Source organism: Apteryx rowi, unplaced genomic scaffold (genome assembly GCF_003343035.1).
Source record: "Apteryx rowi isolate R43461 unplaced genomic scaffold, aptRow1 scaffold_9, whole genome shotgun sequence".
Taxonomy (NCBI): domain Eukaryota; kingdom Metazoa; phylum Chordata; class Aves; order Apterygiformes; family Apterygidae; genus Apteryx; species Apteryx rowi.
The window spans coordinates 238,679-263,384 of record NW_020451204.1 but is presented as its reverse complement, the minus strand read 5'-3'; the positions used below and the strand labels follow the sequence as shown (position 1 = coordinate 263,384).

General features: G+C 47.9%; 1 protein-coding gene across 3 annotated transcripts in view; it reads right to left on the bottom strand.

Moving 5' to 3' along the window:
- Nucleotides 1-1,933: 1,933 nt before the first annotated feature.
- AHCYL2 (adenosylhomocysteinase like 2) overlaps nucleotides 1,934-24,706 on the bottom strand; it is a 107,054-nt gene continuing 84,281 nt past the window's right edge. For all 3 annotated transcript variants that reach the window (XM_026091161.1, XM_026091160.1, XM_026091162.1), the window contains exons 6-17: nucleotides 23,844-23,938; nucleotides 17,554-17,660; nucleotides 15,555-15,671; nucleotides 11,132-11,195; nucleotides 9,726-9,814; nucleotides 8,096-8,166; nucleotides 7,502-7,596; nucleotides 6,549-6,647; nucleotides 5,674-5,742; nucleotides 5,513-5,591; nucleotides 3,867-3,987; nucleotides 1,934-2,823 (exon numbers count right to left, since the gene is read on the bottom strand). In XM_026091161.1, the coding sequence (XP_025946946.1) occupies nucleotides 2,817-2,823; nucleotides 3,867-3,987; nucleotides 5,513-5,591; nucleotides 5,674-5,742; nucleotides 6,549-6,647; nucleotides 7,502-7,596; nucleotides 8,096-8,166; nucleotides 9,726-9,814; nucleotides 11,132-11,195; nucleotides 15,555-15,671; nucleotides 17,554-17,660; nucleotides 23,844-23,938 (1,013 nt within the window). In that variant the 3' untranslated portion in view covers nucleotides 1,934-2,816. The remainder of the gene's footprint in view (nucleotides 2,824-3,866; nucleotides 3,988-5,512; nucleotides 5,592-5,673; nucleotides 5,743-6,548; nucleotides 6,648-7,501; nucleotides 7,597-8,095; nucleotides 8,167-9,725; nucleotides 9,815-11,131; nucleotides 11,196-15,554; nucleotides 15,672-17,553; nucleotides 17,661-23,843; nucleotides 23,939-24,706) is intronic.

Here is a 24,706-nt window from a genome sequence, read left to right as displayed (position 1 = left end):
ATCACAGGATATGATTCCAGATTGATTAGGAAAAGCCAAGCAAGCCGAAAAGCTTACAGAAGAAGCGGAACGACATGGAGAAAAGCTTTAAAAATAGAGATGGGAAAAGCTCTTGGGGGTGATTTTTGTTTTTTTTTCCTCCTATCTACCTGGAAGATGAAGTGGGCTAAGAATCGGCACGAACGAGCTCACTGATGAGGACGGCACCACTGTACGCTCCACTCACGACCGACACGGGGCAGGAAAGCGGCTGGTCTGAGCTGTACCGAAGGGTCCCGCGGATGGACGGCGCTTTTCCTGGGGCGGAACCGGCTGCGCCTCCGACCCTGTTCTCCAAAGGTTCCTCTGCTTGACGTGACCCCACAACTGCGTTTCCTAACGGAGGCAGCCTAAAACCGCTGCCTTCACCGCACAGAGAGGGGAGGGAAGCTGCCGGCTGCCCCCATCCTGCCGTCCCGCGGGGATCCCGCCAGCCCTGCTGCGGCAGGAACCGGAGCAGGTCTCCGGCCGGGACCTGACCCTGGCTGTCCTTCTCGCCACCGTCCCTAGCGAAGGACACCCCTTGCTGACTGCCGCTGGGAACGGCTGGGCTTTGCTCCTGGATTTGCTCCTTTGCTCCAGCGTCGCCGTGCTGGCTGGGAAGCACAGGGATAACCAGAGCCGACCTCAGCACAGAGCGAGCAGAAGGACCAAGCGCTCGGCCAACGGGCAGCGTCACGCGCCGGTGTAACCTCAGGAGATGAAGAGCCGGCTGATGTTCCGGCCAGGCGTTTCTCTTTCCGTGCCTGATCCAAGAGAGGGCGGCACTCCCGAGAGGCGGCACGTTCCCCACGTCCTGGCTGCCGGATCTGCTCGGACAAGCCTGGTGCGCAGATGAAAACCTCCTCTCTCCCTTTACTCCTTCCACTTGTGCAGTCAACACGTCCGAGATCTCAAATCTACGTGGGTGGAGAAGTTCCCGGGGCTTCACCAGAAAGCAAAAAGCCCATTTGGGCAGCACGGCCTACGAGTGAAGTCCCGGGCTCCGGAGAAACCGAGGGGATTTCCATGACTGACTGTCCTGAGAGCAGGATTTCATGCTACGCACCTACAAATAACGAAAGAAACTCGAGGGTTTGTTGGCTGTTGCAGACCAGGCTACTCCAGCATGAGAAAATAGGTCCAAACTTGGAAGTTTAAAATAGTTCAGTGGACTCTTCCCAAAAATCTCAGGATCTGAATAAAATTCACTAGTTTATTTAGAGTTTGTGGTTAACACTCGTTCTCTGAGGCATCCCTTACTTTTCTAGTTAAGCTATTTGAGAAGGTGCAAACTCTTCAAAGAGAAAACTGGACCAGAAAGCATCCCAGAAAACTTGCTCTGAAGACAAGCGGACCCTGGACAAGTCGGCTTCAGATCTTGCCACCAAGACTCGGCTGCGGAGGCCGTAACGCCGCAGGTTGTCCCTTCTCGCGCGTGAACAAGCTGCCACCAAAGATTCCTCTTCTCACGACGGCAGAGGAGTCGGGGAGGACAGAAGAAGACTCCCGATTCTGGCGAGACGCAGAGGCTTCAGAAGTTACCGTGAGAAGCGTGCGACGCTGTCTGTGGCACTCGGGCAGGACATCTTGGGCCAAAACAAGTCACCACGGCAAATTGGTTCTCYGTCAGCTCCGACTAATCCATCCAGACTTGCCATGATTGGAGCAATCCTGAAGCCTGCTTGTGGTCCTGATCCCTGCGCACAAAACAGGGGTGCTGAGTACTCCGGGGTTCGTCTTATACAGTCAAAGGGGATTTCCAGATTTTACTATGTTATAAACAAAAATTACTAGAAAATAAAACTCCAAGGGCTCCTGTGAGAAGCTGGGAAATGTTGCCGTTAAAACAGGCGTCTTCCTACAGGACGAGGAATTTCCACGAGGACCGAAACTCGGCGCGACCGAGACCTCGCGTTCGAGGTCCTTCAGACCCGGCCAGCGCCACCGAGCGCGGGCACGTCTCGGCCCTGCCGGCTCCCGCCGGGTGCTGGGGGATCTCCCCGGCGGACGCTAACGGCCGGACCCTTCGTTAGAGCTTTCAGCAGCGCTAAGGCAGAATTCAGCGACTCGCCGGCAGACCCGTCCCTCGGGCAGCAAGCGGGATCAAGAGAGGTTTCCCCAGCGGCTGCCGGCAAGATTCGCCGCTTCGCTGCTTAAGGCGGCGCCGGTCTCCTCGGCGGTGTCCGGAGCGAGCGAGGTTGCGCTAGTTCCGCTTCCGAATGGCACGAAAACTTAAAATCCAGCCGCCCTCCTGCCCCGCACAGCGGCTGCAGCTCTTGGGACTTGCCGCGGCTCCTGCTCCGACGGGAGGAACGGTTGGGCACGAAGGAAACCAAAAGTACCGGGCGCCCTCGAAACCGGAGCTCGGGTCTCCCCCGCCGCGTCCCTTGCGCGCGCGTCGCGCCGGCGGTGACGACGGATTACTCGAAGCTGACAAACGCTTTGCAGCAAATTAATTCCACCAGCTTCTTCCTCTCCCCACATCACTCGCTCCCCATCCTCCCGGCCCCTTGGAAAGAACAACCAAAAGAGAAAATGAAGAAAAAAAAAAACCCAACAAACCAAAAACGAAACAAAATCAACCGTCTCCCAGTCCCGTGGCAGTACGAACACCAGTGGCAGAGGCCGCGTGTACAGTATTCTAGTTTAATAAATAAATAACCTAACACACTGTCTACTACGTGAGCAAGTCCAGCTCTAAATTAGGAAGCTTGCGCTGTTTCATCCTGTACAGTAGTTGAGAAAAGACTTGGATTCTTGTTCCTTACGCTTCTCCTGGCTACAGCGGCAGGAATTTAATACCTGGGAAAGAGAAAAGAAAAGGAGGTTCCGGTGAGCCGCTGGGGGAAAAACGTGCAGTATTCCCCGTCGTGAACGCGGCGTGGTTTAGCAGGGGGGGAGACACCACGGAAGAAAAGAGATTATTTATAAAGCGCCTAAGTCCTCGTCTCCTCCCCCACAAATGCCACTTTATATTTAGACACCCGCCCTCGGCTGCCTTGGGCTTTAACTCTGCCTTTCACTTCAAACGCAGGAAGGATAAAAGCCAAAGGCGCAGCCCGACTCGGGCCAAGTCCCCCATGTTGGCAACAGCAGCACGTAAACACGCTCAGAACCCGGAGGAGATGCACGGAAGGGGCAGGAAGGACTAGGGAATGCCCTAAAAGCAAGGACCTCGCTCAGACTGGTTTAATTCAGCAAACTGAGAGATGCCTGGAGCACTGGGTGCCAGAAAGCTCCCGTCTGGCTGGAAATTAAAAGCAGGTAATTCAAATTGCAAATGAGGATACGTGTGACAGCCAGCAAGCTGCCAAGGAAAGAGGAGCTTTCTCCCTCCTGAACTTCATGGGTTGAGAATCGAGGCTTTTGATAAACCTTACTTTAACTGCACGGAGAGCAGGGCAGGAAAAGACGACGGCTCGGCACGAGCAAAACCTGCCAAGCCCCAAGCAGCGGAGCGTTTTGCTCTTGCTCTAGCCCTGCAGACCTACGTACCCAGCGCCGTGCCAAGAAACTGCCTTTTGCTGTAACGAAACACCAGGGCTTCAGTCCCCGGGCTGCCCCGCAGCGGTGCAAAGCTGTTTCCCTTCTCACAGTAAACCCCTGATCGTAAGCCTGGGAACAGGAGCAATCCGAGGGCTCACGCTAAAAACGTTCGTTTTATGTGTTTTAAGAGCGCGCCGCGTGCCGCGTCAGGGCTCCGCCGCGCCGTCCCCGCTCGCCCCGCGCCGCTGCCGCTTTCCGAGTGGCGACGGGAGCTGTCAGCAAGCCGGTCCCTTGTCCGCCCCCTCCCCGAGGACCACAAAGTCACTGGGGAAGAAAACGACGGGGGTTTGGAGCCCCACCTGTAGTAGTTTGGTTTGAAAGGCCCGTTCTTATTCAGTCCCAGGTATTTTGCTTGTTCGTCCGTTAGCTCTGTCAGGTGCGCGTCGAACGTCGGGAGGTGAAGACTTGCCACGTACTCGTCTGAAACGGTTTCAAGCCCTGGGAAGTTAGTATGGAGAAGGCAGGCGCCCCGAGTCCCCCCGCCCTCCCAAAGAGCCCTCGAAAGCCCAAAGCACGGGAGGCATCGCTCTACGAGCCGCCGTGACAAGCCGTGGCGCCCGGCCTGCCTTCTCGCGGAGCTCTGCCCGGGGCAGGAGCGCAGGCCTGGCCGAAGGGGCGGGTGACTTCCCCGCGGCTGAACGCTTCAAGCAGCCCAGCAATTTGGAAGTGCTTTCTCCATCTATCCGCCCGCATCTCAACATCAACGGTTTCGTCGAGCACTGCAGGAGAAACAGGCCACCGGCTTCGACAGAGCCAAGGAAACCCTCCTTCACTGCTAGATTGCAGGGCTGCTTTTCAGCCTTCACGGAGAAAATCAAAGCTCTCATGCCCATGGATTCTGAGACAGACAGAGCAACTCAGTGCAAAACAACCCTGCTCTGAAAAAAATACCGATCTTACAGAGCCACGAGAAGTACTGTGCTCTCCCAGCCCGTCCAAAAAAACCCAGCATGAAGCAGCAACTCCTACGAACTGTCCCAGATCACAGAAGGTGTCTGCTGCTGGCAGCTGGGGAGGAGCTAGCAGGACGCCCGAGTCCGCTGCTGCATTATGCAGCGTCTCTGGGCAAGCTGTTTAGCGCTGACTCCGTTCCTCCGCAGCCAAGATAAAAGCTACGCTTCCCTCGACTTCACGGTGCCATTAATATTTGAAAGCGCTCAGTGTCTTATAAACACCTGTTGCTCGAATTGGTAAGCGACTAAGAGGCTGCACGTTTGCTATTGAGATTAATTGCCTGCACCACGCTGAACAGTATTTAAAAACATTTTAGGTGGCAGCCAACATCCAAACCTTGATCCAGAGAAGTGTCCAAACCCAGCTCTCTGGCCTCTGAGCAAATGGTGGACACACTACCGTAAGGATGCAGTTATATTTTAAAAGCGGAGCTGTAGTTTTCTGGTTGCTCCACCGTGATGAGGGTGCGTACGACAGACTGACTTTCCACTTGGGATGCTCTGATACAAGCAGTGCCCAGTTCTGATAGATGACACCTAACATACAGGCAAATTAGGGACAAAGCTGTGCCCAGTCTAGCAAAATACAATTAGCACAAGCAGAGACAAGCTGGAGAGCAAAAGCCCCGTGTGGCCAGCACAGCTCGTGAGGGGATTCTGCCGGCAGAGCTGTTGGTCAGGGGCTGCATTTCTTCACAGCCAACTAACGCAGCTCTGCTGGCAGAAGCCCTGCACGCAAAACTCTCCTGAATCACCCCAAACGTATTCCTGCAAAGTCCTCCCCAGGTGGGGGAGGGAAGCAACGAAGCCGATTTAGAGAAGAGCACAGAGCCAGTGGGAGGAACTCGCTGCGAGACCCAGAGCTTGGCAGGGAGGTAAACAAGAGCGCTCCAGAGATTGCAACACCCTGCCAGCCTCAGCCCAGCCAGGCAAAAGCTCCCATCTGTTCCACCTCGGTTAAAGAAAAGAGAAGGCAACAAGTACATCTTTACCCATTTTCTTAGGCAGCAAATACACATCTTGCTTGTAGCGGCCTTCTGGAGCGTTGTACAGCTCTATCAAAGCCAGAGCCTGGAAGAAGACACCTAGGTAAGTTACTCCTGCAGGCTGTGGAGTGAGACACTGCCTTCTGCTCGCCCCGAACCCTACTCACCTGAGTGGTTGCAGTGATGGACAATACAAAGGTGGGGACGGTGGAACAGCTCAGGTTCAGCAAGCGGCCCTGGGGAGGCAAAAAAACGACCGTTATCTCAACACGGCATCAAAACCAGTCTACAAACTGCAAAGAAGATACAGGAACTCATTTGAGCCACCGGTGAAACGCATCCCTTCTGGGGTGAAACGCAACATTTCTGTGTCACTGTTCAGTTTGAAGTGAATGGTCTTGTTTCCAAGGGATTCTACTGGTACAGGGAAAGGTTAAAGGAAGTAACCAGTGGTTAAACGGAACTAGACTGCAGCCAGGACGCTGCTCTCTTACCAGAGATCACTACTTCGCACAGCGAGGCTGCCTGAGGACTTTTTTTTTCTGTGTTAGGTGGCTGGTCGCAGCTTAGCCTGAGAACTCTCGGGGGCGAGAGCACGACTAGATGGGGCTCACGGAGAGACATGCCAGGGAACACAGCCACTTGCGTTCTTCAAAGCCACAACAAAAGTTTGGCAACAGCCAGTTGCTTTGGACTGGGCTGCAGCCCTGGAAAAATCACATGCATTTGAATCCCAAGGCACTGGGTACTGTTATAACTCAGTAAAATGATTTAGAAGTGAAAATCTGATGAAATACCCTGTGGTGGGACGCTGCTAGGGATGGATAAAGAAAAACAGAGGAGCTTTTCTGTGTTCCAGTAACTCATCAGCCAAAACAGGGTTAAAAAAAATCCTTTCAACCAGGGGGACTGTTGCACTGTGGAGGCCCAGGAGGTGATTTCTGGAAGCGCTTTGGCACCACTGCTCGTTCAACGCTTGCTTGCTTTCTCCAGAAGCAGAGAACAGGCTGCTAGTCCCTCTCCTTCCCTGTATGCTACTCACCTCCGCCAGCAGGACTATTCTCTTCCCATCTGGCCAGATGACATGGTCTACCTGAGATCTCACCCTCTCCCAGGTCAGCTCAGGTGTACGCAAGCTTGCCTGAAACACGGTGTTAAAACAGTTAAAGCACTGGCAAAACATCAGAAAACAGAAACTACATAATAGGAAGAAAAAAGGAAGCAACTCAGGCCTTCGCTGACATTGTCCTGGGCTTATAGTTTCCTTTGGACCCAGTCGCAGTCCCAGACCAATGAAGCCTTTATGAATCATAACCTAGGAACTACTTTTATGATTACAATACGTCAAAGCTCTAGCGACAACTATTGTTCAAGCTCTTTTGACTGAAAGCCAGGCTGAGAAGCTGAACGGAAAAGGATTCACCAACTAAACCGTGCATTGCTGCGGTCACTCCTTCCCAGCAAGGTGGCTTGACAGCAAGGCACAGAGAAAGTTGCTTCAAATGTGCGGTTCTGGCAGAGCAATTCTCTACTGGCATTCAGACAAGATTCTTGTATTTTTCTACTTTTAACACAGATGAGCAGATGTCAGTGCTGGTCAGTCACGCGTGATGGGGGTGAGCCTGCTGCGCTGCACGACGTTGAACTCTCGGCTGGATCTTAATGGCATAATAACGCAAAAGCAGAGGCACTATGCTAGAGGAGGTTAGTGCTGACTCTAAGGGAAGGCATCAGGCTAGCGCATGCCAGTCACTACGCTGGAAGCCGAAGCGGTTTCACATCTGCATCACAGGAAGGACAACGACCCGCCTGATAGTGTCAGCTGGGACGTGGGGAGCAGCGGATTATTTTAACTCCTCACAGGAGCCTGCCAGATTAGCTGGTACTGCATCAGGCACTGCTGCTGAAGGGTCCTGAAAGCGCTGTCACCCCTGAGCAGCGGCCACCCTGCGCTGTTCCCCATCCCCTCGCCCGAGCAGCCCCACCGGCGCTCACCACGTCGATCTCGGTGTTGGAATGTCCCATGTTACACACAATGCAGCTGTTCTTCATTCGGTCCAGATGTTCTCTGGTCACCACGTTCTTGTTGCCTGTAACACAGCACGTTGGTAATCAATGCGAATGGCCAAACAACACTTTCTACCGCGACGCGTGAAACACTTCCGGTGGCTGGAGCAATGCAGTCTGAGCAGTGCCCCAAGTACAGCAGTTTGCTGCCTCAGCTGATTCCCTAAACAACCTGAGGCCAGACGCAGCACTGCCCTTGGCTTATAGGGCATCTGAGGAGGTCCCTCCATGCTCTCCTGCAGCGTTTGACTGTGCTCTGGCCCTTTCCACGGCTCAGTGCAGCTATTTGTATCATGCAAAGAAAAAGCAAGAACGACAGAACAAGCATGCTCCCGGACTGCCACGAGAAGAAGCAGGTCTCCGGCATATCTCCGGGCACAGATCACCTGCCAGTTGTGGGAGAAGCAATWTGACGTTCCCCGTGTTTATGGCCTCATTGCTGCTTTCCGTTGGAAAAGGATGGACATGATTATTGGGTGCACATCCCTTACAACCAGTCCTCCTGCCTTGGGGACTGCCTACCTGTGCAGGTGATGACAATGTCAACTTGTCTGATGACTTCATTGAGTTTCACGAGCCGGAATCCATCCATGCTAAGAGGGGAAAAAACAAAATAGTTTGAGAACCCGTAAAAATATGCCAAAACCAGAAAAAAGCTCAAGTGACTCTCAGATGCTCATTTTAACTCTTCAGTGACAAAGACCGCAAAACGGCAACGCAGCATGCTAAGGGACAGGTATCTCAGGCCACTAGGAGTGCTTCTGGAGTTGTTAACTCACAGGACTTGGGCCTGTTGTGGGAAAAGTGGCACTTGAAAAGAGATTTTAGGGGTTTCACATTTTCTGTCAAGGACTCTGGATCAAAGAATCTCAATTTTCAACCAAGAGAGCTTTTTTAAAACTACTCCCACAGACTACATCCAGAACATGCAGATATATTCTCCTGCTGCAGAATCCTTTCTGCTATGGATTTAGATCATCTTGAAAAAAAAACCCAAACACCAAAACCCACAGATGTCTATCATTAACTTTGTAAACCCATATTTAGGCATCTACATAATGTTTGGAAGTGTTGAGCACTCAGCAAGTCTTTACTGACTTTAATGAGAAAGGTGTGTTCAGCACATCCGATAACAAGGGCAAGATTTTTTAGGATTCATTGACAGTCCTCCTGAGAACTTATTTCTGTGATTCTCACAAGCTGCAAAATTATAGTTACTATAAAAAAATAAGTAAAATTCTTTCTGCTGGATTTCTCAGCATGTCCCATTTACAGTTTGTCCCAGTGCAAACTCCTTAGGAAAGGGACTGCACGTGCAGAATCAAATGAGTGGTTGCTGTAAAAGATTAAATTAACAAATTAGGAATTCTGCTGCTGGATGTGGCATAGTAGACTCCATCCAGCTCATTTTCTTATATTTCTTGGGTTGCTGCAGACTTGGGAAGGCTGCAAAGCAAACAGGCTGAACAGAAAGTTGATCAGATCTGCTAATTAAGCTCTTCGCACTGCAATAGCCCTTTGAAAGCTTGCTGTTAGCGAGAAAGGCGGTGGGTTTAATAAGGCTCCACACACTTCTGGGACTTTGCAAAATGACTGCTCTTCTGTTTACGATCCCATCGTACAAGTTCTAAAGCATAAGCAGCATCTCTGCAAGAAGCCAACTTTCACCTGGAGGAAACGAGGCCGGGTATAATTGCACGGTGCCTGTGCGAGGGGACAGCCGCGTGCTTTCAGCCCCGTGCCAGGGTACCAGCTTTCGTGAGGTTTGCGGAGGTTTGTGAGGGGCGGGTGAGCACAGAAACTGAAATCGTCCTTCAGTGACATGTGCACACAACACAGGAAGGCCCAAGTTTGCTCTCCAAGGTTAGCAGCTCGCTCCCAATATCGTTCCGAGCCATAACATTCAACTCTTTCAAGCAGTGTTGATTATTAGGCAAGGTTAGCATGTGGGATACAGGACAACTGGCTGATCCCTAGTGCCGTAACCCTTTGCTGGCCACAGAGGAGAGCTGCGGGTCCCTCCGAGTGTGCTGACAAGCCCCAAACCCCTCATCAGCAACCCTCTAGAGAGGGACTGCTGCTGACAGGTTTGCGGCCACGTTTTTCCTGAAAGAAGCCTCCAGAAGAAGCCAGGCTCCGTGCTACTCCTTACCAGGCCTGCAGGGCACAGATCGGATCGATCTCTGTCACGTACACTATGGAGCCCATGGCCTTCAAAGCAGCACAGCAGCCCTTTCCAACCTGGGGAGGGAGAACAGCACAAAGGAAGAGGTGAGACGCCACGAGCTTGGGAGCACGACGGAGCAGCGCTACGACAACTGCCTACGCGGGAACGGACAGGCTGGAGCCAGCGCCTTCCGCTCCCTGCGGTGTTATCTCCCTTCTCCAAAAGGAACTCACAGCCACTCCCTTTATATTTTAAAAGAACTCCATCTTGCTGCCATAATCATTGCTGAGGCCATTCGAAGCTCATATGGACTGTACTACCCTGAGCTTCTTTTCTGCAGTCGGAAGAAAAGAGCCAAACGCCCTCGCAACCTGATTTGCAAGCTCTGAACCAGCTCTGGTTCCATATGCAAACTTTCCAGTTGCTTGAAAACTCTGGATTCAGAGTAATCCAGGACCTGAGTCAGGCCCCCATCACAGCTAGAAGAGGCACCGAAAAAATAAGCGTGCCATTCGTTCCCATCCCAGGGAGTTCTTTTTCCTCCACACATCCTGGTATCTAGAAAGCACAGCGATAACGAGAGATTACGCTTATCGCAGAGAAAGTTTAAGAGGCTCTTACAACCTTTGCTCTATTTAGGACGCTTAACTTTTTAATCTCTCAGGGTTAACTAGCTTTAATCTTTACACACACGCAGCGCGGTTCACGGGGGAATTCAGGGATTTGGTTAAATGAGCAAGGTTGCCCGTACTTTGCGGTTGCTTCGCCTTTCCATAGGCTCAGGGGGACGTGCAATCGGCCGAGTCTGCCCAAAATTTGCTCAGCGGCTCACGTGAAACGAGCCAGCGCAACGGAAGAAAAGCAGCGTCCAGACTGAGCTCTTTGGAAAACAGTCCCAGTACAGTAGCACAGTATGGCCCACCATAACTGGTCTTCACTGGTCCCTACAATGGCTGAAGGATGAATATCCCAGTCACCCCTCTAGGGAGGATTCCTCCAGTTGGGGTGAAAGCACACTGGTAAGTCAAGATTAACTTCTTTCTTGACCACGTTTTCAGCATGCAATGCTATAGCTGCACACGTGCATCTGCAGAAGCAAGCCTCTGAATACTTTAATATTCTGTTATTAAAGATATTCAGAATATTTAATACACATGTATTTTAAGATTCAGATTCACTCTCTGTTTAATACTTAAGACATATGCTGGAAACTGTAGATGGAAAACCTTCAGTTTTGTCAAACCAGGCCTATTGCCATCAGGTTTCAAGATAACTGCAGATGCAGAGAAAAGCACCATAGGATAAAGCCATGCAAAGGATGCACCGATTTTACATGCAGCTGGATGTAATGTGGGAAGTGTTTTCCACGTGATGAAATAGTAGACCCTTACCTCTCCGTAGCCACAAACCACTACTTGCTTTCCTCCAAACATCATGTCTGTTGTCCTTTTAAGGCTAAGGAGAAAAAAAACAATGAATAATTGAAGAGATGGATCTTAGCTAGCTCTAACAACAGCAATATCTTTGACAGAGAGAACTTCTCATATAATCAGGGTTACTGAGAGACCAGTTCGGTTGGCTTAGCTGTTGTGAAAGTCCTCCCATCCCTGTACTTCCCATAAAGAATAAAGAACAGCGGTAAGAGCTATTTGACTGATCACATTGTGAAGGGCAGCGGTAAAAACCCAGTTTGCCTCTCTTGAGCACCGTCATGCATATCCTATTGATCCAAGCAGGAATTAGGTTTATTTGAAGCCCAGTGAGGACACATGGCATTTCTGGGTGCAGAGAGGACCTGAGGGGCCCCTCAGAACTGGCTTTTTCCTTTGGTAATGGTGGGTGCTACCAATGAAATGCAGAGCTGGATGGAAGATGAAGGATTTGGGTTTTGTTTCTCTTTTATTTTTATTTTTGGTACAGTGGCACTCGGGAAATCTTTTAAATCTTTTCAAAAATCCTTTTTTAATTAATATTATTTTTTAAGTCAAAAGACTCCATAGAAATAACTACAGCAGGAGCAGACAAGTGGTAATTTATTGCCAGAATCCCAATGCATACAAATAAAGCTCTCCCTTCCACTCGGTTTCCTCCTGGTTTCTCCGTAAGAGTGTCCTAGATTACAGGCTATTTTTAGCACACAAGTAAATAGGCTAGCAGTGCAGGGAAGGTGAAATTCCCTTACATTTTCAACAGAATTTAAACAAAAATCCCAGCAGATTTAATTGCACTTTTGCTCAGATTTTCTTTGGCCCAGTTTTAGGGGCCTGAGCCGGACTAACTCAAATCCCAATTTACCTACCCATTACATTCATAATCCATCACAACTGAAGACAACATGATAAGGAAGACGTTTAAAGATTTTAACTTATCATTAGCCACCGAAAGAATCCACACCACACATAGAACATGGATCTGAACATTAGGTCCTCAGACACCCAAAATCTGGAAGCAATTCCCCACTGGGCAGCTAACCCCCAGCAGCAGAGGCTGCCTTGTGTGCCTCTAATTAGTACCCTGTGATCACACACTGTGGCATGGCATAGTAAAGAAGGACTAAAACATAGGCACGGATGAAAACAGCTGCATGGACGCCCTGCAGCAGGCAGGGAGCAGGATCCTTCCCCAGAGCAGGGAAGACACGCAGACCGAGCATTGCTCTCCCAAGACAGCTACTGCATACAGCAAAGTCCAGGGAGCGACACCTCACATCCTGGAGCGGGCTGCTCCATGTTGCAACTTTGCAAGTCACACGTATTTTAGAGACCAGCTGAAGATTTTGATTGAACTTTTCAAGTTTTGATGGGCAGGATGGGCAAGAGTCCACTGGCTGTTCGCAGCGGCATATTCTGGCTTATGCAATAAAACATCTTGGCACGTGGAAGAGGCAGCTACCATCATCATAGACTTGACAAGGAGTCCAAAATTCAGTGTTTTAGAACAACATACAACTGAGATGTGGAAAAGAAACTGTGCTTGCAGCAGATCATCATGGGGAAGCATATTAGGTAGTTCATTAAATTATATGATGCTTAGACACATTTTAAAGATCATCTTCTTGTCCCTGTACTGGGACAAGCAAATATTACAACTGTGAGGCTTATTTGCTTCTCCTGGTCTAGATGACCACTACCAGGAAGACCATTTTAAAGCTAAGATGATGAATGAGTCAGTCCGAAAAACATCCCACGAAGATTTGGTAAAAGACATTAGAGCGGGCTTTGCAATCAACAGGGAAGCATGCTTTGGGTCTCCAAGATACTCTGATGCTATCAGATGGAAGCAGATTGAAGGCAGTAGTAACAAAACGAAACACCAATAGTGCTGCCAGATGGACTTTGATTAAACAGGAGGAGACTCTACGTTTCCGCTTCAGCAAGGAACCTCGAACTGCAAATCTCAAGGCTTGTTTAAACATTAAGCCATACTAAGTTATCAGCATGAAAAAATCCTTTCCCCTGAAGTAGGCAGTCTTCTCCACGGATGGGTGGTTTCCTCCTTCGTACCACAGCTACCCTGGACACCTAGCAGGCAGCCTGAGCTCTGCTGTTCACCTCATCAGGATCCAAGGCGTAGCTATGCCAGTTCTGGAAAACCAATTTGTCCTTGATTTTGTGATTAATTGTCTCCTTGGACCAGCTACCAAATGGAATGTGTAATAGTCCGTCAAATAGAACTGTAAGAATAAGCCTTGTCCTAATCCCACTTGGTTTTGGCAAAATTTGGAGGGAAGCTGGGAGGATTGACTGGAAAGCCAAAGTAACCCGATTCCACAAAAAGAAAGAAAAAAAAGGGAGTGAGAGAGAAAAAAAAGACCACTGAGATTTACACCCTCTCCAGATCACAATTTAAAGTATTTTTTACTATCTCTCAAGGCAAGCAGTTTTAGAAGATACATCATGTTCTTAGTGCCTACATATCAGTCAGCGACTGATTACACACGGAGGAAACGGGTCCATTTGCTACCGGCTCCTAAAAAGCACAGCACCGTCAGGAAGCTACAGAGCTTGAACCAGTTCCACGGTTTGCCTGCTGGTTCGCTGGGAGGAGGGAGGGAAGCAAACACCCTCTCGCTTGCTCATATGGCACGCGGACGACATGTCCCCTGTCCGTACCTGCACGACAGAGCCACGGGAGCAGGCGGGGGAGAGGCAGATGAAGCGTTCGTAAGCCCTGTCGTTCCCAAAGGCAGGATACACAGCTTCTGCGCCTGGTCATTGCGCTGAGCTGAAGGACGGGGTTTACATCTTCAGCCTCAAGCCTACACTTTGGGCAGCAGGATGAGGGCTTGCAACTGTTACGGGATGAATTCATGCTCTGCCATAGTCTCTTCTGTTTTATTTCTTTTGGTTTGTTATATATTCTCCAGAGGGGATAAAAAAAGGAAACGAGGCAAAAAATACTGTGACAAAGTAGTTGCTTGTTTTATATACATGCAACTGCTTGCCAGGCACAGATGGGTTTTATCCTGATGCCACAGCAGGTAAGAGGGAACTGAAGGAGCACGGCAACCACTTTACTTTTTAAGCCCTTACATGGACGTACAAGAAGCTGCAGGGCTTGAAGCCACGCTGACCAAGAAGAGAGAATGCACACGAGTCCCCTACAGACACACGAACGGGCAACATTACTCTTAAAAGCTAAAAAACTTGGTGAGCCTGCTCTGAGAGCACTGAAAGCCTTTTCAAAAATGCCTTATATCACTACGGCTAATAAAATACTTGATGTTGTGTCTCCCAGACACTCTGGGGAAACAGAAGATTTGCTTTCTGCAAAAAGAGGAACAGACACAAAACTTCATGCCCCCTTCATACATGTAGCCTGTGGCTGGGTTAAAAAAATGGATCCAGACCTCTAAAGACACCAATGGCTTTGCTGTAAGATCATTCTCTTACAAGCACAACATTCAAATAAAAAATTAGTTTTCTGGTGTGCCTCTGATTTTAGCGCTTTATAAACAATTGTACAAATAAATCTTGTGACTTTCTGACCCTTTGAGACATAGCTGCTGCCTTAAAATGTCTTACAGATTCCTAATATATGACAGACCAGAGGTGGAGGGATCCTAAGCAGAAGACTATTGTACCTCAAGGAGTTAGTGGTCCACATAACCCGAGAAGGTGCAGGTCTGTGCTGCGCTGTGCGACGCTGCATGTACAGCTCGGCCCGTGCTGGGTGCACGTATCCCTTGGCCGCGGGGCGAACGCAGCCGGCTAATTGTAACGAAGGAGCCTGTCGGCAGCTCCCACTTGGGACTGGTGATTACACCAACTGCATGTCCTTGTCTTTATAAAGTGAAGCAACAAGTTCTCATGTGAACATCCTTTCGCTTGACAGTAGAACTGATGAATAGAATTGCTTTCTTCCAAGAAAATCCGATAAAAGCTCTAAAGACCAAAGTGTTGGGGAACCTCTCCACAGACTAGATCTGCCCCACATGCTGTGCCCTGACTGCAGGTCCATCCGATGCTGCACAGCTTGCAGTTCCCAACATCTGAAGGGATGTAAGATCATCTGTCCTCTTTCTCCTTCTTCTGTTAGCTCCAGTAAATGGTGTTTTAAGCAATACCTTATGGAGTCTGAGTGCCTTTCTTAGTGGGATCATAACGAACACTAGAGGTAATAAGGGGTCTTTGACTTCTTCTGAAACATCAACTATTCAGCAACAAATGATCTAAAATGGCAGGCTAGACAGACAAATGGACCCAGTTCTGTAAAGAAGCCCCCAAGATTCACCACTCCCATACAAAGCCGGCTGCGTGTGACCCGATCCCAAGCTCAGCGAGAGACACAGCTCTTTGGACAGCGGGTACGTACCCATCCAGGATGGATTCTCTGCAGCAGTAGAGGTTGTCAAACTTCTGCTTTGTGACTGAGTCATTGACATTCATGGCTGGGACACAGAGCTTCCCAGCTTTAGACAACTGGTACAGCCTGTTACGAATAAGGGAAGAAACAGATAAAGAATCCATGAAAAAAATATTTTTCTACGCTCTACTGACACATGCTCTAAAGATCTTTGTTTGGCTGGAACGAGTGGTATGGATCTCGAGGGCCAAAGATAACCTCCTAATAGGAACTGCGCAATGTCCTAATTTCAGAAGGAGAAATAGCATCTTTTCTTTCACAGATATAAATATCTGTTTCCCTCCCCTACTGAAGGAACTGTGTCACTAGCAGGTTGACATGAGGCATTTCATAAAATAGCAGAGATCAGAATGTGCTCTAGACTCCATGTGCTTCATAACTGTTGATATTATGACTATCCTCTGATGTCCTCTATAAGGCAACCCCCCCAAATCCTGCTTCAGACAACACAAGAGCTCCTGTAATTCAAGTTCTTACACCTTAAGAGACAAATAGAAAAGGCCACAGAAGTGGAACATTCACAACAAAGTGCAATCGCCAGGATCAGTATTTGCAGCAAAGAACGAACTGGAATAGCAGCAGCAGCGCAGTCACTGAGACGTAAGGTACGGAGTGACCAGGATGGAGAACATAAGCATCTGAACTCGTCCTTCTCAGAACAGACTGAGCTCCACTTCCTTCTGGCAGCAGCAAAAACACAGAGAATGAATCTAAATGCTACACTATTGCTATACAGAGGATCTGAAAATCACCCCCCTGGTCCAGACTGAACACCCTGGGAAGCGTCACTCGATCTGTCTCTAGAGGCCACCTCCAGGTTTCTCCCTGGTCTCGCTTTGTCATTTGGGAACCTCACTCCCCACCTTAGTCTGGGACAATATTTCCACACTCGTTGCCCATTTCTGCATTTCTTTCAGCTGCTGCCTCATTCGTCTACCAGTTCATGCTCAGCGACTTCCCCGTACAATAACAGAAACGCTGGCGTTATCCTCAGGAGATGAGGAGCATGAGTTCCCTGCACGTGTAAATTGACACCCCCTAACTTCAGCATACAACCTTGTTCCTGTAACGAGAACACAGGGAACAGTTTTTAACATGGTTTGTTCTTGCACATCTCTTTTGCCCAAAACCTCACTGCTAAAAATATTGTCAGGTCCTTTTCTTGACCCCATTGGCTGAAAACCTTAATCAGTCACTTCCTTGTTTCCAGTATTTCATTTCCCTGTTTTGAGGTCTGCCTGCACCTCTAGCCTAATTCTCAGCCAGTTCAAAGAGCTGCAGCCAAGCCATTCTCACTGCAAAAATAAGGAAAAAAGCAGTCTGCTGCTCTCCTCCTCATTCCCCTACTTTCTGTCATCTGTGATACTTTAAACTCTGCTAGAAGAACGTTGTTCTGATTTCCTCCTACCTCTTTTTCTACCCTTGGGCACCACTTCTGTCACCATAATTCTACACCCGCAGGCAGACTGATGGTTGTATATGGCTACATCTATTTGGCTCTCCCTTTCTGGATTCCCCAACAAGAGAATCATTTCCTCTTCAAAATCTCACTTCTTCACATATATTTATTTTAGGACTAGGTTTTCGCTTTCTCCAAAGCCTGTACCTTCTTCTGTAACACTCTCATCCCTTCCTTTTCTTTCTTCATCCCTAAAATGAGGCAACTATTGCCCCTACTTCATAGATGGGAAAACAAGACATTATGCACCTTTTCCAGCCACATAATGATCAGTAGCAGAGTGAGGACTAAGAATTAAAGTGTTTCTACTCCTCATCTCAAATTCAGAGCACTAGTTCCAAGTCTATTGCTTTCACTATACAAGAGACTTAAAACAGATCATATTGAAAAGACAAGCCCACGCTGAAGGAAAACCACGGATCATATATCAGGAGGTGCAATATTCAGCTAGAACTGCCCGGAGGCAGCTTGTGCAGCTTGCCGGGTTACCTGTGGACACCAGTCACACTCTCCTCTACTATCCCCTTGATCTTCTTAAACATGTTGGGATATTTCTTGTAAATCCAGTGGGTGAGATCTCCTCCATCATCCAATATCTGTAATAAAAAAAAAACAACATAAAGTCACTGCACGGAGGATTCAGTGAGCCAGCTGACCCCACAAGAGCACAAGGGATAAATCACGCATTCAAATCATTCTTAATCAAGGCCATGTTTTGGCAGCACAAATGCCACGTCCTGACAGCTTAGGCAAGACTACTCTGAATATTCAGAGTGTGAGTCCTACTTGGGCTATACGTTGTGTACATTGTGCTGGAAAAACAGCAGGTCAAATGCTACAGACCTTCGTGTTTATAATGAGACCAGAGGAAACATGGAAAATTGCTGTGTAAGCTCCTCTCTCCCCATGTTCCAGGAGCATAGACAGAAAAGTCTTTGAACCATACATAGTCGTCAGCGTTTCTAATACGACTGCTAACAGAAGAAGAAGGGGGATGGGGAAGGAGGAGAAGGTACAGAGACACTGAAGCCAATTATAATACAACTGCGCATCAAAAAACACTGCTTATTAAAAATATTGGACATCTTTTAGACCATAACTTTGGGTCACAGCCCATTTAATCTGGCTTTGAACCTCAAACTCAGAAGTACAAAACTCTTCTTTATCAGATCGTAAGTCTCTTGAGCCGCCCATTTTCTCCTAATGACACATTTCAGGCAGTAGAGAAACCCAGAGACTTACTGCTTTAATAAAAACATTAAAGATGAGCAAGTAAAGGTGCCCTCTGAAATAGTGTCTTGTAAAGGACAGACTTGAAAACAGTTCAGTCACAGAAACATAAAAACTGCTGGTGAAGAGGGATCTCTAAGAGCTTGTCTGTTCTCTGCTGGTGTTACAATCATCCAAAGTGATACGGCACACGGAGGTATATCTGCAAATGGCTTTGGCATTCACAATAAAATCATAACACAGCTAAAAAGCTAACGTGTACATCCAGATATCCCTTTGCACAGGTCACTTTGATTCAGGCATTTTTGTTACATGCTAGTGTGTCCAGCACAATCAGTGATTTTAAGTCAACACTTATCCTGGCCACTTTGGGTCCCCTCCCGCAATGTCTCAGTATATGGCCCATCCCAAAGAGGATGCTGAGCTCTAGCTGCTCCAAGGAGCGGACGTCCCTCCAGGAACCAGGACTCAGCACAGTCCTTCCATGACAGTCTTGCCTTGAGTCACAAGACCCACCTCAGGTGACCGGCCCTATCTGGGCAGCATTGAACGCAGACTCGCCGCTAATGCATCCAGAGACGCAGTAGAGCGCCAGCCCGAAGGCAAGGGCTTTTATTTCTAGCTTAGATCGTACAGTTTCATAATGTTCCTCCTATACATCTTCCCGCTGGGATACCAAAAAAAGATATTTGGGAAAAGGTACAAGAAACAAACTGCGTATCTCCCCGAGTCCTCCTGCCGCCCTCACATCAGGCCCAGGCTCAAGAAGAAGCAGGGAGCGGATTTCACCGAACGGCAGATGAAGTGAAAGCTGGACTAGCTGAGAGCGTATTGCCCCAGAGGGAACTTTATTATAATTATTATTCCCTTTGCAAGTTGCCTACACTAACGTCAAAGAGTTGCTGACTGCCAAACCAGCCCTTGTTAACCCGCCAGTGTGGCGCGCGGGTGTTTTAAAAGGCAAATATCAAACCTAGGCAGAAGACTGCAGCGGTCGCTGCTCCTGGGCTCGCAGCAGAGTCCTGCAGGTGCCCTCTGCCGGCACGCGACAGCAGCTCGGCACAGACACGCCGGCATCTGCAGCCGCACGGAAAAATGCAACCGTTCCCCAGCGCTCTCGAGACAGAAGCCCCACGCCGGGGCCAGGCGCACGCCCAGACGCGCTTTGCAAAGACGCCGCTCCTGAGCTGACTTTGCCGTGAGCCAATGCAGCGGCTGCACCGAGCCGGAATTCTGATACCCGTCTTCAAAAGTGCTTTGGAAATGAGAAATGCTAAGTATTATTGCAACCTTTTCCTCTTTAAAAAAATTGCTGCTCTTTCCTCAGATTCTCAGTCCCGTGAGTAGCAGCTGTCGCTTCAAAAATGTTTGGAAAACACCCAGTGCCCTGCCAGTGCAGCACACACGTCTGACATGCAGACTGGATTCCCCTGAATTTCCAGGGAATTCCCAGATTACCTCCCATTTACAGGCTGGGAAACTGAGGCAGCTAAGGGTTAAGCTGGCTCACAAGCTCTCCTGGGCCATGCTGGGGTGAGAACGCAGCAGCCTGGCTCCCAGAATGTCTTCATTTCATTAATCCCCGTTTAATAGGGCACATAATCCTCTTTCTGAAATGCATAGAGAGAATTCTGGATTTTGGCAGTTTCCTCTTTCCTTGGAGGGTATAAGATCAAAAAAACAGTTTAACAGAGGAACTCGTTTTTGATGGAAGGTCACCTTTTTGTAGTAACACAGGTATAAAACAGCCAACAGCAAAATCTGTGGTATCTACCCCATGTAGGTATTCCTGCAGTTTTCTCCTATCTGCTTTATACAGGTTATCTGCTTTCACTCAGATTCTTCCCAGGCACCTTCTTCTGGAAAAGAGTCTTCATTTGTTTGATGGCTGAAGAATTTCCTTACAGCAAATCAAGCTTTATAGATGCGAGCCCTGCTCTGCGTTCCTGGGCTGCGGCTGCCTGACACCGACGGAGGGGAACAATCTGCAAACCAACACTTACGGCTACAGTTTATCAACCTCCCTCCTGATTTCAGGGCTTTCATCTCGGATCAGAGAACTCTGGGCTGGCTGCGCCAGTAAAAATCCCACTGCTTCCTTACGTCACCCGCTCCCCTGCAGGGACATTTATCTCTTCGGAGACAGGACTGTTCTTCTGATCCGAACACCAGCAGATATCTAGCCCAGCTCCTCTGCAGCAATACTCTCCCTGAATTTTTACGATAGGCTGTCAGCAGTGCAAGGTTTGACAAATTGGTACAAAAAGACATATTTCTTCTAAGAAACAATTCCCAAATCTCCCCACTAACCAATCTGGTATATCCATTTCCCCTTCGTTGCTGTCTTTCTCTCACGCTTTCCTCTTCGCTCTGCTTTCGATGCAGAAGGACTCTTACTATTCATTCCCTGAGCACTGTCATTTCATGTCTCCTTCAGCGGAAAATCTTTGGCTCACCAGGAAAGAAACTGGTGGCTCAGGGTGCTATTTTACAATCTCCTTAAGCCAATCTGACACCCTGCTGCCACTGAAAGTCTCCTCCTGTCCCCCCCGCTCTGCGGTGGCAGCAGCAGACACCGTACGGCTGATCTCGCCAAACACAAGCTGATTAAAATTAGCTGGGATGAGCTCAACAACGTCTTTGAAAACAACTCACCACATGACGTTGAAGTTACCAGTGAAAATGCAGGGGGAGAGCAGGAATGCGTGGTCAGAGGCAGGGAACCAAGGCAAGAAATCCCCCGGTGGCAGCGTGGTCTCAGATCAGTTCACGGTGCCTAGGAAATACCCTCAGCTCTACAGACCTCGGGATTTTTCAGAACGAACCTCTGAGCCGGGCCTGCCCAGACAGGGTACTCCTCTGAAGGTATATCAACCTCCTCAGAAAACCCAATGTGTCTTTTCTGGGGAGACTTTCAGCAGTTCAGGCTCAGCTCTTCCCAGGGACTAGCTCCATGCAGAAGCCCAAGCGTCGGACACTAAGATTTTCAAAGGGTGCCCTCTGGCTCAACGTCGTCTGAACTGTGGGATCAGGCGGTCATGCTCAAAAGGGGAAGAACAGGTTTACTGATGCATAATCTGGAAGGGAAAATCCTCCAGCTGCTGTTATAACCCACGGAAACATTTTCTCATCGCAAGTCTGATCACTCATTCTATATTAAACCCTACTCATGACACACCACCTTGGAAGCCAGCAGCCACACTGGCACAGAGGCAGCAAAGAGCATTTCAAGCCCAAGGAAAGAAGGCAGAACCGAAATCTTTGACAAACATCCTTGCCAACGGCTCCTCTTTTGCACTTCCCCAATATTGTTTAGGAGCCTGTTTGCATCCCTGCAGTTCTCCACATGGAGGGAATTTTGTTTCCTGTGATGACACAGGAGGACTATGAGACATCCCTATGTGTCATCCCTTGCATGTGACATACAAAGTCAGCTCCAGGAGGCCTTGCAATGCCTATCAGGACATGGGAGTGGTGGGGGTCCAGCGAAGTGATGGTAAACAGGACTCTTGGGGTCTATTCCAAACCCTGATATTAAATCAGCGTGGCTTATGCAAGCTGCCGAACTACTTTGTCCCATTTTACCATCTGCAAAATAGAAATAGAGACTGTACTTCTCTCTCCTGAGTATGGCTATCAAGCTTACAGAATTGGAGCCTATAAATGGATATGTACTGCCATGCTACTTTTTTCATCTTGGATTAACAAGTACGAGTTGGATACTTATGCTCAGAATTACTCCACATTTTATAAAAGTCCAATTTAATTACTTGTTGTTGGAGTGAGAGAGGTATACTACAAAATCCCTCTTCATAGAGAATTTCCCATTTTATCACTTCGCGGCATGAAGTACTGCACATAACGTGCTCATCTTCAAAGCACTGTATGACTACCAATAATTCTCAACAACGCTGAAAGACATTGTTGATATTTTACCGATGGGAAGACAAGACAAGAGAGGTTAGATTTCTACAAAGGTTGCAGGTTGCCAGTAGCAGCAGATTAGAAACCAGGAGCTTAGGCTCAGTCCTACAACCTTGGAACACACCTTGGAACACATCTCCTTGACTCAGGATACCAGGGGAAATTCTCCATCTCAAGCACAGTGCAGAAAAATACGTTGCCTGACCTAAAAAGCTGCCATCAGCACTTGGAGCAGAGTAGGTCCATCTAGCTTCTGCCCTGACATTGGAAGGACTAGAGAGGCAACTTCTGCCTTGCTTTTTTGGCCAAGTTTGCCATCTACTTTCTTCTGAAATAACTATATAAAAAAGATTCTCTCCAGAATCTATTCTCCAATCAGTGTCCGGTCTCTTATTTTTTGTCTCTAAAAACGTAGACCTTCAAAATCAGGTGTACATAACTTCGAGAAGTGCTAGATCAAACACATTTGGTGGTCCTCAACAATTGCTCAGAAACAAGTCTGAAAATATACTGATTGCTATAGAGACATCACAGAACCCAGAGAGATCCTAGGAAAACAAATGTGTTACATGCAAAAGGGATTATGATATTTGAGACATTTACTTCTTCCATTGCTGACACCTTTCATGGGAGATTATTCCTAAAAAAAGAAAAAAAAGATTATCCTGTCTAGATGCAGATTTGTAGGGTGGAGGTGGATTTTTTGAAATTCACAGCTCTTTTTAAAGGTGACAGACAGGAAGCGAATGGGTGTAGACTGGAAGGGACAAAAAATCCAGTTCAAATGAGTCAATACTAGCAAACGATACAAATACATGCCCATCTTCCATCTTTAATTACTTTTTGTCTAATTTAGATAACAGGCTTCAAGCTCAAAATCTGTCGGGAAGCACGATGAAAACAGAACATTTGACAGCTTCAAATTATTCCACTCACCTAGTTCAAGGTTCTCTATTTTCCCTAGAAACAAGGGCAGAATAAACCAATAAAGCCAAGAGCTGTGCTACTCAGTGTTTTGCATTAGTAGGGTAAAAACAGACTTAAGTGCAGAAATCACCTAGGTTCTAATTCTGGTTCTGAAGTGGACGCCTTGCCTAGATAAGAAAGTCAAAACAACCTGAACAAAGCTGTGAATTTATGCTGACAGGGTAAAACTGATGCAATCTCTTTTTAGAACATACTCACTTTGAGTGTTTTTTTTAACAGTTAGATTAAATGAGTGGAGAACAGGCTTAATTTAAACCGAAGCAAGCTACTCTGAAAGCAAACTAAATGCCCTCTATACTTTGCACTAACGTAACCATGCTTGTTTAGAAAATACTAAAAAGAACTTCACTGGGGAGGCAAGAACCACCTCAGTCGAGAGCCTTGCACAAGTCAGTTAACTCATCTTCTCTCTGGCTTTACACCTGCAAGACTGAGATAAGTTAATTTCCCCCATTGTGTAGATCATTTTATCATGACGCACTTTGAAGGTAAGTGCTGTGCCGGTACCAAACATAAATTGTTGTTGAAGTTAGTTCCAAATTCAAGAAGAAAATACAGGCTAGCACCAAACCCTCTTTCTCCGCTCTCCAGAACAGAGCTGCCTATGCTTCAACACTTTAGATTCAATCACGTCTCACCATGTTGGGTTGCCATCCCTCAACGTTGACACAGCGATCAATGCACCACCAGAAGTCATCTTCGGACTCTCCCTTCCACGCAAAGACCGGGAACCCTGACAGAGAGAGAAAGAGATGAGCGCTATCACAGCTTTAGGATGAAGACCCAGAGCAGGCATGAAATAAGGAAGAATCTCAGTTTATTAGTAGCTACTAGAGGTAGCAGAAGGTGCTGCTCATTTACCAAGACAGTAACTTCCTTCCTAATTTCCTCCTCTCTCCCAGGAAAGTGCTCTAACTGCCAGATGAGAGGTCACTGAGGGTAACATGCTCTCAATGTTGCTTGGCAACAAACATTTATTTGTGAAATAAAGCTTTTGCTGCGAGTTAGATCACCTACCTCCCTGCAGAACACATAAGCCACAAATTTCCTCCAGCATATTCTGACTCATGACCAATTCAGGTATATTACAGAAAGCAGAAGAGTTTCAGCAAGCAGGACAGGAAGACTAGATAACAGACAAGTTGGTGATTTTGGCTTCCCCTGGGTCTCTCAGTTTTCAAAGTAAAATCCTTGGCCTTAACCAGATAAAAGAAGATTTGAATTAAGGCAGCCAGTCTCCCAGGTGAGCAGCAACATCAACAACTTCTCCTGTTTTGTAAACTATGTCCAAAAAAAGTTCTCTCTCTCACCCTCTTTAGCCAAAGCTAGGATTCCAATTTAAGAATTCACTGTCTTCATAGAACTAAAACCAAATTTTAGCTTATTTTCTCTTAGCAAAATATTTTTATGTTCACATAGCTCTAATGGCTAATAATGTGCATCATCATCATCTGTGCTATGTATATTTATACTCCAGAGAAAAATAATTTTGGCTGATATT